This window comes from Tinamus guttatus, unplaced genomic scaffold (assembly GCF_059628265.1).
Source record: "Tinamus guttatus ecotype Peru unplaced genomic scaffold, ASM5962826v1 Tinamus_guttatus_pri_ptg000155l, whole genome shotgun sequence".
In the NCBI taxonomy this organism is placed as follows: domain Eukaryota; kingdom Metazoa; phylum Chordata; class Aves; order Tinamiformes; family Tinamidae; genus Tinamus; species Tinamus guttatus.
Genome location: NW_028288689.1, coordinates 1028713 through 1047385, shown reverse-complemented (window position 1 = coordinate 1047385; position 18673 = coordinate 1028713). Strand labels below are relative to the sequence as shown.

Here is an 18673-nt window from a genome sequence, read left to right as displayed (position 1 = left end):
CATCTCCAGCCTTTTAGACCTATGCTGATTAATTTCAGAATAAATAAAATCGTCTCCAAACCTAGAAACTACAACCTACAGCTAAAGTTGTATTCATGCGTCACTTGGACCATATTGTTTTTCTCAAGCATTGTTTTGAGTTGGTAATAGTTTTATCTTGGTTCTTATTCCAGTGGTATCTGTAGACTTCAGCCTGACCAATGCTCTCTGGATTAAGGGTGGTTCTGGATGCCATTTTTCATCCTACTGAAGTCCCAGTGACTTCTGTCATTGCCATTATGCCTGTCACATTTTCCAAGTTATTCCAGGTGTTTTTTTGTGTTTTGTTTTTCATTCTTGGCAACTTCTCTTAGTGACAGCAGCAGCAATGTTGTCCTACTCTTTAGCCCTGTTGCCGTTTTCAAAATACTTCAAATTACAGGAAAGGAACTCAGCCGCTCTTGGCCTTCGTGGAATTGAACCAGTGAAGTAATGGTTTGGGGCGGACCTCCTGGCCACAAAACTGCCACACTTCCCATGCCATGCCTGAACAGCACAGAGTTTGCAGGGGAGCTCCCTGCTGCTTTCTTCTGGGAAAAAAGAGAAATCAGGAAATCTGCATTGAAGCGCACCAAAGAGCTCAGGGGCTGGTCTGTCAAGTAGGTGAAGCCCCTTCTTTTCCCTCAAATCCAGGAGGACACCTTACCCTCCCTCTGGCTATAAGCTTGTGTGTGCCACTGCTTAGAGAAAAGTAATATAGAATTACACCCTTTCTTGATTTTTTTTATTCTTATACCTTCATCTCTACTGCACACATGCACCTATTTCTCTTCAAACACATGATCTGCCCCACTGAAGTCAGCAGGACTCTTCCAGTGCTTAAAGCAAAGCCAGCATATGCCTGTTCTCAGGATCAAGTTGATATTTACAGAAGGCTCCTTTGGAATTGGCTTTTGAGTGTACACCTGTGCCAGGGGTTATTCCTTATGGCATTTGTAAGTAGTGAGAATCAGTGTGACTTGTTTCTATGTGTGGAAGATGGAGAAAGATTGCAAAGATAACCTTTAATATTACAGCCCTTTTTTAACTGTCATGAACTGCACTGAACTGTGTATTTGTAGTTGAAAGGGAACATAAACTATGATGCAGAACACTAAAGGATTTAGAAAACATAACCTTTGTGCATATGGCTTGCGTTTTATTATCCCATTTATTTATTCTGCTGGATATCTGTAGGATAATATGATCAATGAGTTGGAATCTTTCCTTGTTTCTACCAACAACAAATCAAACCATTAATAGGCCAATAAAATCCTGGGATTTGGAGAGAGGGGAGGAGGGGAAGTAATTGCATTGTTCTGATGCTAACGAGGCACATCTATCTTAAAATAACTGATTATAGATAATGTTGATACAAGGCCATTGAAGAAGAAAGCTTGTTGCTAACCTACTGGTGCCGCGGTACGGGCACGTCAAACTGCTGTCCCGTTTCTGCCTATCCAGAACGCTCTGTGCAAGTGGGACATAGGAACCTGTCTGCCTGGAGTTATTTTATCCTGTTTAACCCTTCCCAAGCACCTGCCGAGCGCCAGTGACAGGCTCGCAGCGAGGCAGGTCAGGAGCAAGTGGAGTGCGTGGGGCACATGGATGATAAATACCGCCAGAGCCGCGAGATTGCATAATGATAGCCACGTTCATTCACCTGCCTATCAAAAGAGATGCATTAAAGTTTGAGCTCCCTTCCCCTGGGTCTGTGAAGAGACGTTTGAGTGTTAGCTTATAGTCTTTAACATTCCTCCTAACGGTGGGCTAAGTGCAGTGGGGTTAAACAGAGTCCCTTTTGCTTAGTAATCCATTAGCTAATGGGTGTGTAAGCCCATCAATTTTCTGTTTATTCCCTCACCCCATTAGGGTACACCTGCTGTGCATAAAAAATACACCTGACAAATCAGACTGATAGTTGAAATAAAATAAATATCAAGTGTTGTTATAGCTGATCCATGGTGTTTAAAGTAGGAAGGGCATAACAGTGATTTGCGAGGAGCACAGAGCACGCGCCAGCTCACGGCAGCGCCAGCAGGTTGATACAAACCCTGTGCCCTCCTGCCAGGCCACCTATAGGCCCCAGCCTCGGGAAGGTCACCTCGGAACACCATCTCCGAGCGCCTTCCTGAAAGCCACAGTGTGAGAGGTGATAAACTAATGATTCCGGGATGGTGGGAGCTCCCAGGCCGCTCTCCCACAAAGGCAGATGAGAGCTTCAAATCTGCCTCAGACACCAGCACATCTGTGGCTTCATAGGCTTTATTTATTTATTTATCTTACAGTGAGCCCTGTGATTTGGGCTGTTGAAACAGCTCATAGTTGGTAGCGAAGGCTGCTGTGCTGCCTGCTGAGGCCGAGCAGGCGAGCGCAGGGCCCTCACGGCCAGGAGCGGAGCCGTGCGTGTCCCTTGTCTTGTCCCTCATCGGGGCTGGCACATCCCATCATGATGTGCAGGAATGGCTGTGATTACCCCCTGGACTAACCGAAGGCTGCTACTGAATTTGAGAGACTATTGGAAAATAGAATACGATGGGGCTTTTCTGTTTAAAAATAAAATGCATCATCTCCACCGCGGGGAGAGGCCCCGCGATGACCACACGGGCAAGGTGCTTGGTTCAAGGTGGTCTGTCGAATGTGGAGAAATTCCTACTGGGAAATGAGCAGACTGGTTCGCCCATTCCTAGCTGGCATGAGCAGAGCTGGGTGCCCTCTGCCACTGGGTATGGAATGGCAGGCACAGTGTGGGCCCGTTGATGACATGGCCTGCGTGTCCCCAGGTGTAGGACACCATTTTCACCCTTTGGAGGAGGCAGTTGGGAGCCTCGTGCGCTCTGAGACTAGGGAAGTGGGCAGAGGAAGCCCCCTAGGGTTGAGGAAGGCTGAGGGTTCTGTTTGGTGTGGTGAGGATGTGCAGTCTGACCTCTGGTGTGAGGAGGACTGACTATAAATGTCACCATTTCTCTTGCCACTGAAGTGAGCAAATGGTCGCCACATTTTCCTCAGCCGCCTGGCACCTCAGGGCTCAGCTTGCAGGCTGTGACGGGCTCGTTCAAAGCACAAATGAGCAAGCTGAAGAGCTCAGCTTATTTTTAAGGCCCATTTAAAAAAAAAGAGAGCAAGCAAGCGAGACCAGGGCCACCTAAATCTGAAGCAGCAGCCAGTGAATTTTTAAGAAAACTTCAGTTTGAGTAATGGGGTGAAGGGAGGGCTTGGGAACCTGGCCTGGGAGGCCGCATTGCTGTAGACTGCAAGCACATCTGATGGCTTAACAGTGATAAAATGAACAAAACAGGTCATTGCTGTTGGGCTGTGTTATCCGCAACCTTTGGCATTTTTCCGGACAAATGCTTGCTTCCTCTTCCTTCCATTGCTGCTATTATTTTTACATCGTGACTGCTGAGGAGTGTATCATTCATAACATACCTATCACAAAGAGATTCCTTCTTAAATGCTTAGGGAGATAGAGGGCTACAAACCCTGGGAAATCAACTATGCCTAATATATTATGTAGAAGTTCTGTAATCATTATTGAACTAAAGTGCATTGAGTAAGTGGATAAAATCAGTCCCACTGTAGCATAACTCTCCAGAGAGCACAGATAAAAATGCTTCATACTTAAGTTAAAAAAAAAAAAAAAAAGGTAACAAAATATTTCCAGTCCCAGTCACTGCATTTTTCCCCTTTATATAAATAGGGAACCCTCAGGAGAAGCCAATGATGCAGCAGAGGTTGAGGAAAAGTTAGTGGTGACAAGGTGGGGGAGCAAAGCAGTGCACAGGCCCTGGTGATGAGTGTGGCACCATGGAAGTGAGGCCAGACAGGGCCCTTGGTGGTGGCGGGTGGCATGTCATGGTCCTGCCTGCCAAGGCAGAGGGGAATCCTTGAGGCTGGAAGAGCGTGGAGGAGAAGGCTGCACACTGACAGCCTTTAAAATGGGGCTTGCATTCTCCTTTCCTCCAGAAATTGAAAAAAAGAGAGGAAAAAAAAAATCTTGCATGTAGGATCATTTCAAGTTGCCAGGACTCATGCAAATGAGCATTTCCCACAGCTTTCTATCGTACCACCCACGGCAACCGCACACGCACAGGCCTGCAGTGCCATTCCTCCCTGCTCCACACACTGCAAGGGGGAGAAGGGGCGATGCTGGGTGAGGGTAACCCCACTTGGTGGGTGAAGCTGACAGGCCTTGCTGAGCTCAGCCCTGAGGTTAGACTCAGGTCTTGTGATTTCAGGTACCTGCTTGGCCCCAGATTCCCAGCAACACAAACCCTCTGCCCCCCTCGCTGTCTGCACACACTCCTCTTGCTGTCCTTGGCCTCTGCAGCCCATCTTGGCCCGTATGTTTTTGCCACGCCATTGCAGTGGAAGCCCTAAGAGCACTGAATGTGCAGCTGAGCGCCTAATTACTGCAGCTCCTGCACAGCTGCTGGTCTGAGCTGAGCTCTCTGCATTGGGCTCTCTGACCGACCCATGCATGCTCACGTGCTGAATTTATCTTGAGGCTGTTCTTTCCCAGATAATCTGTGCCCCTTGACAACCCTACGGAGCCCTGGCACTTATGCATCTCAGCTCATTTCCAGGGGAGGGCTGCTATTGCCTGCTGCCATCCACTGGACCCTGCGCTGCTATTGACCACCCGTGCAAAGGGGCTTGGCTGACTTCTGCTCTCACCAGCTGTAACAGATTTGGAGCCAATGCCTCTTTTGGGGTTAAAGAGCAGAAGAAATTGGTTTCCTTTTCACCCTTTGGGGGGGAGCTCAAGACCTCATAACCCAAACTTTTTCAGTGGCCGTCAACTTCTCTTGGCAGTGCAACAACTGCACCAGGCAGAGAATACCTATGCATAGCTGCAGACATAAGTCTCTATCTGCTGCACCTGGTTAATACCTGCAAGACTATAATGAACTGCCACTACACTGTGAAAGTCTGTCTTGTGTTATACCAGGTGCAAAGCTCCCTGAAACTCCTGGAAGCTCTTACAGGTCTAAGCTGCAATTTAGCATAAATAGGGGGCGGGGGGGGGGGGGGGGGGGGTGGGCAAGCAGGTCTTCATATGCTTTACTCTGGTTTATGCTTTCTGTAATAGAGGCAGAAGTGAATGATTTCATGAGCTTTGTACAAAACAATTTGTATGGACTGGGATAAGTAGGACATAGTTGGCTATGCTTTAGAAAGGGTTCGCTGAGCATCTAAACAATGTTTTTAAGCTAGTTTCTTAAAACCTGCATCCACATCAATGATGAGGTTGAAGTTAGGGTCATTCATTGTAAATAAGAGAGAAAAGTGTGTTAGAGCACTGTGCTTGCTGCTCCTATTGCAGCCTTGCACAAAAACAAACAACAACAAAAAAGAAAAAAAAAGAAAGAAAAAAAAAGAAAAAAAAAAAAGAAAAAAAAAAACCCACCCAGAATTGCAGTCCCAGCTGTTAGGCTGTGACCTGGCTACTCACTGGCATTTGTGTCGTGCACTGACTACACCAGTGTTTTCAAAGATGTGTGCTCTTTCACATGACCTGCCAATCATGTTGGAGTAACGCCATGCGATCTGGGCTAGCTCTATCCTCAAGGGTACCAAGGAAAGGAAAGCAAACAGAGTTGTGGGGCAGGAACTATTACTTATTTATCTGCAGTATTGACATGATCTCTGCTACAGAAGTATCAGCATTATGTACTGAGGAAAATGGATGCTATGGTCAGCTCCTGCTGGAAACTAAGGAGAGCAGGAGACATCAAAGGAGGCCCAAATCAGGCTGCATCCCATTGAGATAGCAATGGTGGTGGTGGGCAGGGAGGTGTCGATGGCTGGGAGGAACGTAGCTGGCAGGTACACAAGGGGTTGGAACCAATATTACCAAAATATCTTCCTGGAAGTGTGTGTCAACCTCCCTTGCATCTCTCTGACATGTGTGCTTACTGTATGATGTGGGGAAAATGTCGCACAGCGTATGAACCATAAACACAAGGCCTATGGATAAATATAAAAGTGATACCCATAAAAAAATTTCCAACTTGGAGATTAGAAGATGGTTTCTACAGACTAGAGAGATGGCCTTTAGCCTTCCTAAAAGGGTACTGAGGGGAAATAAGTTTAAGATGCAGTGGACGTTTCTGAACAAACCTGGACAGTGTGGTCTTTGATAAAGCTCTTCAGAAATCCTCACCCATGAACTGGGAGGAATCTGGAGCTGAGATGAGGACCATGGACCCTGTGGGAGGCCACCAACCTGGTTAACAGCTTTAGCACAGTAGCCTAGTTCAGACATTGACAGCAGGCCTGATGCTCAAGGGGCAGCAGGAAAAAAGGAGGTGAGGCAACCATAGAATGTGTCTTCAGCTAAGCTATGAAATGGCATAAGGTATATGGCCTGTGAAGCTAAGCAGAATTATATAAATTAGTGTATAAAGAGGTTGTGGTAAGAGCCTGTAAATACAGAGAAAGGCTCTAAAGGGAGTAAGCAGACACAAAACAGGACCAGGAAGTGAACAGGGAAGGTACATCCTTCTGCTGAGGTTTCTTTAGAAATGAATTAAAAAAAAAAAAAAAAAAAGAAAGAAAGAAAGAAAGCAGTCCCATGCAAAACAAGAAATTAAAAAAAAAAAAAAAAGCAATTAATCCTCCATTCCTGTCCACAAAGATGCACTAACTTGAAAAAAAAAAAAAAAAAAAAAAAAAAAGTTAAAGCTGCTGAAAATTACAGAATCCACCAGGAATAACCCACACCAAATTATATGCTCATGCCTGTGCGTTCTCTGCTGGGGCTCCAGAGGCCTTTCCTTTGCCTTTCGGTATAGGACTCAGTCTGGGATGCTGCCACCGTACATGCATGTGCAACTTGCAGCTGGTCCTTACATGATCTGAAGGGTTTTGTGTTTTTTGGGTTTTTCTTTTCCCCCCGACATCAAAAAGGTAATTTATCATTTGTTGCACTATTGTCACCTGCATGATCTCAGTTAGACTGTCCTGGTGAACATCATCATGCAGCCTTTTCACCAGCATCAGTCTTGAATTAGAAGTCTTATGGTTCATGTCATATTATTATCCTCACCTCTTTTTTTTTTTTTTTTAATGTGGATGAAATAAATTAAATATCAGATGAAAGCATGTTCATTGGATCCAAAAGACTGAAGCAAAGTTCTGCATCTGCTTTGTCTACAGTAGGTTGTCTAATGTTGCATGCTGAATTTAATCCTGCAGAATGGCTTATAGCTACATGTAACTTGACTTTTTTCCACTGTGCTGAGCACACTCGGAGCCCTTGGCTGCAGCGAGGGCTGCCAATGTTCACACCATTTGAAAGCAGCCTGGGAGAATCGTCTCAGACAAAACCACACTCTTGTGCTCAGAGAGCAAGCTTTGCTTGGGGGCCTTACTTGCCCAAGAGCACTTAATTTACTCATTTTTTTTATTTATTCCCAACAGCTATCAGGGTGGACACCTAGTACCAAGTTAAGAGATGCCCATCACCTTCCATTGCAAGAACCCACTTACAGTTCCTTATGTTTTCAGCAAATTTTAACTTTTTAGTAATTTTTCAATGTAAGCTGCAATCCAATATCCATGCTTCTACCAAAATCCCTCTCAACCTTGCCTTAGGAATGGCATTTAAAGCTGTCTGGTTGTCCCCAGGGTCTTCTGAATAACAGCCACTCGTCACTTCCATTTGGGTGTCATTGTCACAACCCTCCTCATCCCAGAGGAAAAGCTCCTTACGTTCCTCTTGTGCCAGGGGTACAAAATAAAATAGAACACCTAGAACCAATTTAGTAGCTGATGGATGTGTCACTTATGAAGGGTGACAGAGTGGAAGTGCCTTGTAGGAGCCTCCTTCATGGTCAAGTCAATGATGTTGTTACTGCTCAAAAGGCTTTGATGCCATTCTTGGAGCTGGCCTTGAGCAAGTCACTTATTAAGCTCTAGCTCTGAGTCCCCAGAGGCAGTGGAAGTGTTACCACCGACTTCAACAACAGCGAGATGAAGACTTAAATCTCCCTGGGCCTGTGGAACAGAAACTAATACACCTTTGTCTTGCACTTTATGATCACTGTCTGTTTAGACAGTAAGCTCTTTATAGCTAGGCACCTAAGACTAGGTATGTTCTTAAAAGTCACAAGCAAAAAACACATGGGCTCTTTGGGCCATCGATATAACAGTATGATGGAAATAATAATGTATCTGTGCTAACGAGACAAGCTTTCAATATAATGAATGGGATTAAAATCCACCAGTGAGAAGAAGAGTTCATAATTCCCTGCCATGATGCCATGAATTTCTGCTTCTCCTTACTCTCAGAAGGACAGTTCAGCGGTCTTCCCATCCACCAGCCAGCAGAGCAGAAAAATAAATACACAACTAGGAGCTGTATTCACAGACAGGAAGTAACTTTAATTAAATATTGTGAAAGTTGAAAAGTTTTTACAGCTTGAATTTCTGCAAAAAAATTATAACAATCTCTACAGTAGTTAGTTTCTCTAACAATAGAACTGTACAGTGTGTGTGTCTATTCAAAAAGATTTAGATAAGAAGGTGAAAGGTTAGTAGTTTCAGAGATGACTTCATTTTAGCTGCATCCTAGTACAACTGTGAGGAAGTAGGCATAATTTATGCAATCCAGTCATTGTGAAGCTTCACCTTTTTTATTTTTTTAACTGAAATCTGAACGTTTCCACTTAAAGCCATATTCTGTAAACAGCTGCATCTTTTACTTTGTAAAAGATGAGGGTGGTACAGGGGGATTTTTATAAGGTCCCGTTGATCAGATCACTATGAATAGCTGCAATAAAACAAAACTATGCACATTGTCAAAGGATCTTTGGACACTGGCGTAAAAGACTACAGACATAGATGGCTAAACACTGGTGTCAAAATCGCTATGACTTTGAGTGGAGCTCTACAAGAGTAGTTGATGGTGTCACTGGACAAAATATGGCTTTAAATTTGATTACATTGTCGTGCTGTTGCTTACTATGTGAATTAGAATAATTGCTTGGAATACAGAGAAGCAATAAACTGATGTCTCTCCCATTTTTCCAGTTTTGTTCTCCTTTTATTTTCTCACCGTGAAAAAAAAAAAATCCTGTTTTCTTCCCTTCCCCCCAAAGATCACACTGTGTCATTCTAGTGAAAACCATTGCAAAATTCATACAGGAAGCATGCACAGTTGCAGCATCGTTGTAAATGATTTCTTGCTTGACTAGAAAAAAGTTATATTGTTTTAAGGTAACAAAACAGTTCTTTTGTGCTTTTCAATTCCTTTTTTTTTTTTTTTCTTAGAATGTTAGTGATGATTGACAGTTCTGGTGCACAGTACAATGTACAAGTGAAATGAATATGATTTGCATTGTTAAGGCATCCAATCTGCTGGTTTATATTTATGTGAAAGACAGAGAAATATACAAGCAGACTTAAGAAAGAAAGTATTTTCATTGAGTTCTATGAAGTTTCTCCCCATATTTAATGCACAAAAATGCGTCACTCCAAAGAGGAGAAATCCCATGCATATTAATAGAGTAAAACAGCATTAGTTTCTGTTAAGCCTCAAAAGCAAAGGATACATTTTTTTAAAATCTACATAACTAAATGCTACAAGAATAATATGCTACTTTTTGCCATATATTGGAAAAAACTTCTTAACTTACAAATAATACAAAAATAGACAATGGCTTTTGGGTGGAAATTAAAAAAATGGAAGCATGGTTTTAAACAATACTAAAAAAAAAAAAAAACCTATAAATGAAATGTTTAAAATCACATTTAAACAGCTAATACAACGGTGAATGACCAAACAAATCAGCACTTTTTCACATAGCAAACATACACAATAAAATAAACCGGGGTCGGGGACAAAAAGCAATGTACAAATTCCAAAGATAAATACATTATTTATATGGATATTTTACAAAATCCCCGTTAAAACAAACAAACAAAAAAAAGACAGAAACAAAAAGCTTTTTTTTTCTTTAATTAATTTTGCAAGTATGTGCAAGCTAAAGGTAGTGAGCTCTTTTTGCAAAATATGCAGTAAAATTCTTTTTTTGTGATATTGAAAAACTGTCTTAAGACATTAAAATGTATAAATAGAACAACAACTTTGGCAAAAAATCACAAAAAATCTACAGTATTTATAACTACATACAAAACACAACAGCAAAGAAAAAAATATCAGGTAATGCATCTTCAGAGCTTTGCTGCCTCTCGGACTAACAGTTTTTAAGAACACTTCCCCAGTGATGGCAAAATTCTTGTAACACAAGTTATGGTTTGGATTGGAAACCTTCCTAGAGCCCCCTCCCTCCTCCACCCCACGCCAAACTCGTGTTCCATTTACTATTCCAAAAGCAGTTCCCTGGTGCTCAATATGTTGTGATACAAACTGGAGGGTCGGCTGATACGGGCCGGTCCCGCGGTGCCGGCGCGGCCGCCCGTGCCCGGGGAGCACCAGGCGCTTCGGGAGGGCTCTGCAAACCTCGTGCCAGCCCGTCCAGCCGCCCCCGCTGCCACGAGCCGGCGGGGAGACCCCTCTTTGGGCGAGAGCTGGAGGCAGAGCCCTGCTCACCTCGATCCGGGGTTTAGCACGGGATCTACAGGCACTGGATTTGAAGCTCAAGGGGGAAATGTGTTGGCGGTTGCATCCTTACCTCTGCTTTCACCCCCTTCCCTCGTTGCATTATTTACATGGTTATTTAGCCTGCTATTAGAGGTTACACACACCTCCCCTCATCCCAGCCTTGCCATCCAGAAGCATCACCTTCCCAGGGAGCAACACCTATCGAAGAACACTGGAAACGCACCGGATCAGCCAAGCACCGCTGGATAAGCAACCGGTATCAGCCGACCCTGAATTAAATGGCCATAATTCTTCTACGAAAAAACTAACTGGCACTTCTATTCTGTCCCGTACAGACTTGTTTGTAAATGACACCGCTTCGATTTTTCTTTACACGGCTTTAAAAAAATAAAAAAGAAAGAAATCATAAATTAAAAATGTGGAGTTCCATCTCTAGTGTCCCTCGCATAACTGTATGACTTGTAAAAGACAAATGGTGTTGAGTTAAATCAAGCCTTAAAAAAAAAAAAAACACAAAAAACAGAAAGAAAAAAAGCAAAATAAAAGCAAGCCCTCACCCCCTCAAAAAAAAAAAAAGTGGATTTTTTTTTAATCAACATACAATAAATATATCTCCCATTTATTTGGGATGGACAACTTGAATCAACACCTTGCAATTGCAGATTGTTAATTTCAGTATTTGCAAGGATGGTGATTTTTGATTTGTTTAAAAATCCGCAGTTATTGTAAGATTCTTCTTTATTTCTTTTTTTTTTTCTTTTTTTCTTAAAAAGGCCTGAGTAAAAAGTTCCACTCTGGGACTTGTATCAGATTCTCTCTGAAGCAGAATTCAACCTCTTCATTAATAAAATTCTTCAAGGCAATTCTTTCACATGGGGGGAACAATCATGCCAGATATAGCTGTTACAAGGAGGGGGGAAGGAGAGAGAGGAAGAAAAAGAAAAAACAGCGTGTTACTTTTGTGCGTTATAAAACAAAAATCCTCAGAGCTTTTAAACATTTACTAGCAATGTACCCAGCTGTACTGTGAATTAAATTTATATTTAAGTATCATCCTGGAGACACAACTGTGTATGCATTAGTCACAAGAAACCTGATTCTGATTTAAAAGTGGTCTAATTGTGAGCAACTCTGCTGAAATTAGTGATTTTTCTTCCAGAATAAGTACGTTCCACCCGATAGCGGAGTCAGTTCCTAACTTAATTTTCTGGTTTTTAGATGCAAAGTCTGGCTATTGCTAAAAATGATCAGGAGGCTTAAACTTGAATCAGACATCGTCGTACATTCTTTTATGGTTTTAAAAGAAAAGCAGATTTTTGCTCCACATATAAGCAAATGGCTAGAGTCCCCCAAGACGCCAGTATTACAGATACCATAATATGTTTGTCACATTACACACACTGACAGTGGATCATTTTCTTAGCCCAGTTTTCCCTCACAAGTGCAGTATTCAACCTTGGAATTTCATGCATGCATTTTTCAAGGGGCCCAAAAAGGACTTAGACCCTCAAGTCCTTTGCTCCAAGTCATAGTTGAAATCTGTCCTTAACTGAGGGCTTAGCACACCAGCATCTCATGGTTTTATCATGCTTGTAAAAGATTTCTCTATCTACATTAATTCAGTAGCATGTTAATATTGATTTTTGCATGTCCTTTCTATTGGCCAAGTTGAGCCATCAGTATTTATTATACCTCCTAACCTCATTTTTCTGTGGCATCACCATCTCTCTTAAAGAAGAGACATTCATTAAAAGCCGACGGGTACAGCCTTTCACCCAGCTTGACCTCCAGCTTGGTCTCCCTCTGTTTGCCAAGGACTCTCTACAGATCAGATGTACCAAGTGCCCAAATGATAGACAGTGAGCAAGCACATCACTACGGGAGGTAGTCATGTAAGTTTATGATGAAAGCTGTAACAACAATGAATCTTTAAAACACCGTTTGTACAGTGGTTTGCACAAAAAAAAATGGTAGAAAACAGATTTGCCTTCAGGTTGGCGGCACTTCATGGGCACATTATTTAAATGCTAGAACTGCCTGCCATCTCCGACATCTGGGCATGTAATTTCTTAAGGAAGAACTCAACCCTGTGACTGGTGCTGATTCATTGTGCTTTAATTACAGCTGCAATTATTTGATAAGAACAGAGCCAAAGTAAAAGACTCACAGATTTGGGGTTGGAGGGGGAGAGGAGGGAAATGTTTTCTCCACAAACACCACCATATGTGCAAGAATTACAAGTCTAATCAGCAAGGGGAGAACAGCTCGAGTAAACTACACTGATTAAATGAAATAAAACGAGAGAAGGAGAGAATGCAAAACACATCCACACGTTTGCATCAGGCCATCTTCAGAGGTGACATGATGCAACTATACAGCAGCATTTCATGGAATTTGGAATTTATCACCCAGAAATTGTTTCATGTGGAAACACTGTACTGGTGGTTTTCAGTCCACATAAGGGCTCTTCAAGGAGGTGGGAATGAGGCTGAAAGGAACTTAGAGGATAGTTACCTTGCTTTAAGCTTACAGGTCGTCACTCAAATGAGCAGCAGAGAGGACACCACTGTGCCTTAGGTGTTACAATGTGATATTCCTTGCTGTGGTACTTCACAACATGGTGCTTTTCGGCTCCACCAGAGATAATCTGAGGTTTGACTTTAATATTGATGGCATAACTTTGCCATCACCCCCTTCATCTCAAACCATAGACTGATGTTGGCATTGCTTTTCTTTCTTTTTAATGATCCTCGCCAATGTTGCAAACGGTGGAGGAAATAGCAATAGCAACACTTAGAAGAGTGTTTCCATCTCTACTGCTCAGGTGAGCAAGTAACAAAAGAGCTGGCGTTGGGCAGAGACTTCCTATACGTGGTGAGTGCAAATGAGCAAAATCAAATGGATCATTAACTCTCTGTGAGTACAACTTGAGCATTTTTTGTCCTTTTTAATCCTTTTCTAAACTCAGAATTTAGATATATTTTTTAAAAGATGATTCTACAGAAAATGGTAAAATATTGGCCCTCAAAAAATTTCTCAAGTTGAGTCATTAAAAAAAAAAAAAAGTTTCATCAAAAAATTGCCAAAAATTGGCTCTCTCGGGAGAGCACAGCTATCTACCCTGGACAAGCCCCCACATGAAGCTCTCATAATGGCAAGTCCTCACTTCATGACTCAGGCATTTCCCCACGGTTACGTATCAACCATGCACCTTTTGCCACTGAAAACAAATGATGCAGGTGTAGATCTTTGCTCAGTTTTTTTCAAGGCATTGTTTTTGAAAAGTGCTGATATTCCGAATTAAATTACAAAGCAAATGGCAAAATATCTTTTCTGCCTAAAAGCCTTGATATTTCCATTCTTACCAAGTCTTCATTTATTCCATAAGTGCTACATCTAGTCATGCAAATTCTCTCAGCTGTAGCATGTTATTGAACCTGAAAACAGAGCTCTCAGTGGGAAACAGTGTAGGCATGAGATCACAACATCTCCAAAATGGGAGGCAGAGAGAGGATAAACTCCCACCAATGGCCATTATTTCCCCCATCATACACTAATTTGTGTTTGCTGCTAGCAAATTACAGAAATAATGTATTTCGAGTTTTACAAAATTGCATGGTGAAGAGAACAGCAGATAAGGATGGCTGTTGTTTTAGTGAGTTCTGCTGATATCTAGACTACATAAGCAAAGCTTGATTGCTTTCTGATGTATCCAGAAGCCCAAGAGAGATAAGACAGCCTCCTTGTACACGGTTGTTTATTTAAGCAATAAGACACAACAGGCAGTGCATTTCTGAGTGATTATTACCAGCCTCGGGTAGTGTCAGAAGGCACAAGGCTAAAGGCTATGTGTCTTTAACTTACCAAGAAGTTCAGAGATGACCTAGAAATGAACTGCCTGTCTCGGTGTCTCACTCCTATTATGAAAACTGAATTGCTAAATAAAAATTAGGGGAAACACTCAGATCTCTGTGGTTTCTGGGCATTACAAATCTGGATGTGACATAATGAGGAGGCAATCAGCGATCCCCAGTTGCGTCCAGCACTCTCAGCTCATTCCATAATTGCTTTTCATAATACAGTATGTGGAATCTGGGATTTCCATGTCTTCTGAAATGAAAAACAGGATTTTAAAAAGCCTTCTCCTGTTACTCGCTTTTTCTTTCTAACCCAGACACCATCCTTGGACAAGGTGATGAGAAAAAAGAAACCTGAATATGGTCAAAAGCTTCCAGCGGCCAACTATTATTTCCCTCCTTGCTTGTTTTGAATTCAGAGGTGAAACACTTTAAGCTGTCGACATTAACATTTACAGCATGCTGGCAGTGCCAAATGTTTAAAACACACAAAAATTCATTTTCTAAGCACCATGGCTCACCTATAACATTTGCTGTGCTTTATTCCTGGCACAATCTGTATTTATAACAAAGTTCTGACTGAAGACAAGCATGGGCTTCGGCTCCTGCGTGCCCAGCGCTTCCTCTGTGCACGCGTGTGTGTGTTTGTGTGCACATCTGCAAGGATTCCTCCTCCCCGTTTACTGCTGTAAGATGCCCTGAGGACAGTGCTTCTCTTCAGTCACAATAGATCTGAGTTTTATGAATGAATTTGTTCCACTCTGCCTGCATATAGATTTTCCAGCTGTAATGGTGCTATCAGCATTATGACCGCGAGGCTGGCGTCTCTTTTCAGAGGCCGGGGAGTGACATGTGGAGCCAGGGGAACGGTGCCCTCCCCCCGTGCAGAATGGCTCATTCTGAATACGGCTTTGGCAAGAAAGGATTTCTTATTCTCTGCTTGGTGCTCCCTGGATAATTTGTGCAGGCGCGTGGAAAGGAAAATAGACCTGAGGTCTGGGGGAAGCGCGGTGCATACCACAAAATCTTTCCCTCCTCTGGCACAGTTGGAGGCAGCGGGCTGCCTCTGCTTAGGAAAACTCCTCGGTCTAAGTGAGCATGAAAACATCTCTGTCAGCACACTAACCCAGGAAGGGTTAGGCACAGAGGTGTCAAACAGGCTGAACCAAACAAGGAAACAGGCAGCACCGGCCTTTGCAGCATCTCAGTCTGGCGGGCTGTCCCCCCTGCCCTTCCCTCCGCTTGCACCAACACTTCTATCTAGGTGCTAACACCAGAACACTTTGTAATGAGAGGGGAAGGGACACTGCAAAGGAGCAGCCCTGTCCTACCAGCAGCTGAGAGGCTTTCAAAGAGACACAGCACCATTTAGGGAATTAATTGGCACACAGGTACATTAATCAGTGCAAACTAATGTTTGCCGCGGTATGAGTTGAACTGGAAAATGCTGCTGTTAGTTTGTAATGTGTCTTCTATTTATTAAAGGCAAAGGTTTGCGCCAAGCTCTGTAACTAACAGTCTATTTGCTCTCAGTAGGATTTCTGCACAAGTGTACTATGACAAAGGAAAAAAAGGAAGGGAAGATTGAGTGACGTACTTCAGGAGAAGGCCAGCCCCTGGAGAGACCCTGCAGTGGAGTACTTGCTAGAGTCCACAAAAGACTGGTCTGATAATGGACGACAACAGGGAGTAAGAAAGGAAAGAAAGAAAAAGGATGGTATTAGTAAGCTGAAATATTACTCGTCTTTATCAAAACAGTGGGTCTGTGCTTCGAAAGACACAGCCTCTCAATTCAGCAGTATTAGTTGAGTTAAAGATGGGGTGGTTGCCAAACACCTGCAAGATACTAGGTGGGCTGAGGGTGAACGCGCTACTTTTTACAAGAGGAAAGTTTAGGACAGAGACCGCCAGGTATCCCCCAGGGTCTTCCATCCCCTGTGTCTGACTGGGTGTCACTTAGGGCATTGCGAGGCACTGGGAACTCACGATTTGGAGAGCAGTTGACTTTGCTGCCAGAGTTGGTGTCACCTACCTTGCAGGCTATTGCCGTTGGTGCTGGTGCAGGTGGGAGGAGGAGAAGTTTGCGGTCTCACAACAGGCGCGAAAGCACTCTTCTGTTTCACCGCTGAGACCATGTTGGCTGGTGAGAAGGAGAAAATCCCAGAGGAACTGCTACAGTTTGAGGGGAGGCTAGTGGAGGAGGCCATTGTTGGACTTGATGGCACAACTAAAGGAAAAAAGAAAAGACCACCAAGGGATACCTTAGTATTAGGTAATCAGATGGCTGTGGAAACAACAGACTCTTGCTTCTTGGATGGACAGAGTCTAATTTCAAAGGGTCATAGCCTTTACTGCAGTTAGACTTCTGGTTGTTCACAAAATATAAAAACAATAATTGCAAGAAACCTGCCTGCTTTTTTGGTGGTGGTGTTTGTCTTGCAACTGTTCATGAGCAGTAATTCTAGGTGCTCTCATAGACACCTTTAATTCTCTGTTACTGCAATCCTTTATTCTTACAATATCCCTGGCCGCCAGCCTATTTCACATTATTCCAGTGATTGGTAACAGATACTGCTCCCATCAGAACTTGAAATGGTTTTGTGAAGGTTCACTCCCGGGTTACACAACTCAAGGGTAAGAAGAGTGGTTAAAGTACAAATCAAGTCTTGGAATTTCAACTTGGAAAGGTCTAACTTTTTAACAAGTCTCCAAAACCACTTTTTGAGCAGTGCTTGCCTTGTAGCAAGACAGCTCCAAAAAAGCCTATTGGATTTCAGACAAGCCTGCAGAGCTCTTAGCAGTAACCCAGTCGATATGCTTGTCTAATGTCAGCAAAAATGGTTACAATTTCTTTCTCTCCTAAACATGAACTAGGGCTTAAAATAAGTTATCTGGAGAGCTGGATATTATATATATATTTGCTTATTTGGGGGGTTCAGGAAGGGTGAAAAGGGGAACTGAAAATTGCTGAAGTTACAACACAGAGGCTGTCCAGCATGGAGCATCCAGTGAGACAGCCGCTTTGATGGCTTTTACACCTTTGGTCTCCTGGCACTAGTGTTTTCAGTGTTTATTGCACAAGTAGATGTGTGGACACCTGACAGAATTCACACTTTTCTTTTACCTCCCAGTGGGTGCAGCCCCTTTCTCACAATGGCCACACATGTTTTTTCTGTTATATCTCTCTACCTATCAAGGTAGTTTCCATGTTTCCATCAGCTTTGGAAAGCTTTCTCCCCTGCAGACCTCCCAGGAAGCCAGCAGGATGAAAAACATTCATATTTCTCATGTGACCATTTTATTTATGAGCAGGGGTGGAACTGTCAGGTTAGAACTCACTTAAGATGGAAGATTTGAAAATGGAAGCCTGTTTTATAATGGACAAGCCAAGCAATACTACCAAAGGATCCATGGCCTGTCTGAATATAGTCAATACAACTTTCCAAAGCCATTTATTGGATATAACTATGCAATGAAGCTGGTCTTACATCAAATGAAGATCTGGCTTTAAGTACAAGATTGAATAAAATGGGAGTCTCTAGTTTTTCTAAACACAGATGTTTTTAGAAAGCTCTCTATTTTTTAAAAAAGCTAAACTGACTGTTCAAAATGAAAACGCTATATTGGAAATTCAGCTTTTACATATGTTTAATCCTTAAGTAACTAGTGTTTTATTTATAGTGCAATATATATCTTTGGGTCATGGCTTTATCACTGAGATTTTAAGTGGTGTTTTGTTGTTGTTTTGCTAAAAACAAAACCAAATATTTTTATTATTAGACTACATTCACAGGTTCCCCTCTTTGTCCAAGAAAAGACAAGGACCAATTTTTGGTAAAAACCTGCTTTCATTCTTCATCTTGCTTAAAAAAATTGCTTATATAAGGGGGCTGTGAATAATTATTATAGAATTAAATTCATATTTAGGCTTTTAATTATTATTTTATTTGCATTTATGTAGATAAAAATCACCATATTTGAGCTCTTATTTGAGAATCAGATATTATATTTGTTAACACTGAGGAAATCAATTAATGGAAATTAAATGTTCAAAGTTTCACAGTCTGACAGATACAATCTTAGTCTAAAGTCACTCTATGTCTGGAAGTACTTGCTAAGGGAGAGCAATCAAAGCACCTAAATTGAATTGCTACTATACAGCAATTAGTTTATTGATTTAATTAAGAATGCCACCTTTTAATTTTCAGGTCATGATTGAAGCATTTTC

The 18673-nt window shown here is 42.4% G+C and overlaps 1 protein-coding gene across 5 annotated transcripts in view; it reads right to left on the bottom strand.

The window, feature by feature from the left end:
• Nucleotides 1–11314: 11314 nt before the first annotated feature.
• The window catches only part of EBF1 (EBF transcription factor 1), a 249896-nt gene continuing 242537 nt past the window's right edge, over nucleotides 11315–18673 (bottom strand). For 4 of the 5 annotated variants that reach the window (XM_088522594.1, XM_088522595.1, XM_088522596.1 and 1 more), the window contains exons 15-16: nucleotides 16478–16672; nucleotides 11315–11488 (exon numbers count right to left, since the gene is read on the bottom strand). In XM_088522594.1, coding sequence (XP_088378720.1) covers nucleotides 11457–11488; nucleotides 16478–16672 — 227 coding nt within the window. In that variant the 3' untranslated portion in view covers nucleotides 11315–11456. Of the gene's footprint in view, nucleotides 11489–16042; nucleotides 16112–16477; nucleotides 16673–18673 lie in introns of all 5 variants that reach the window. The other variant, XM_088522593.1, reaches the window with a different exon arrangement.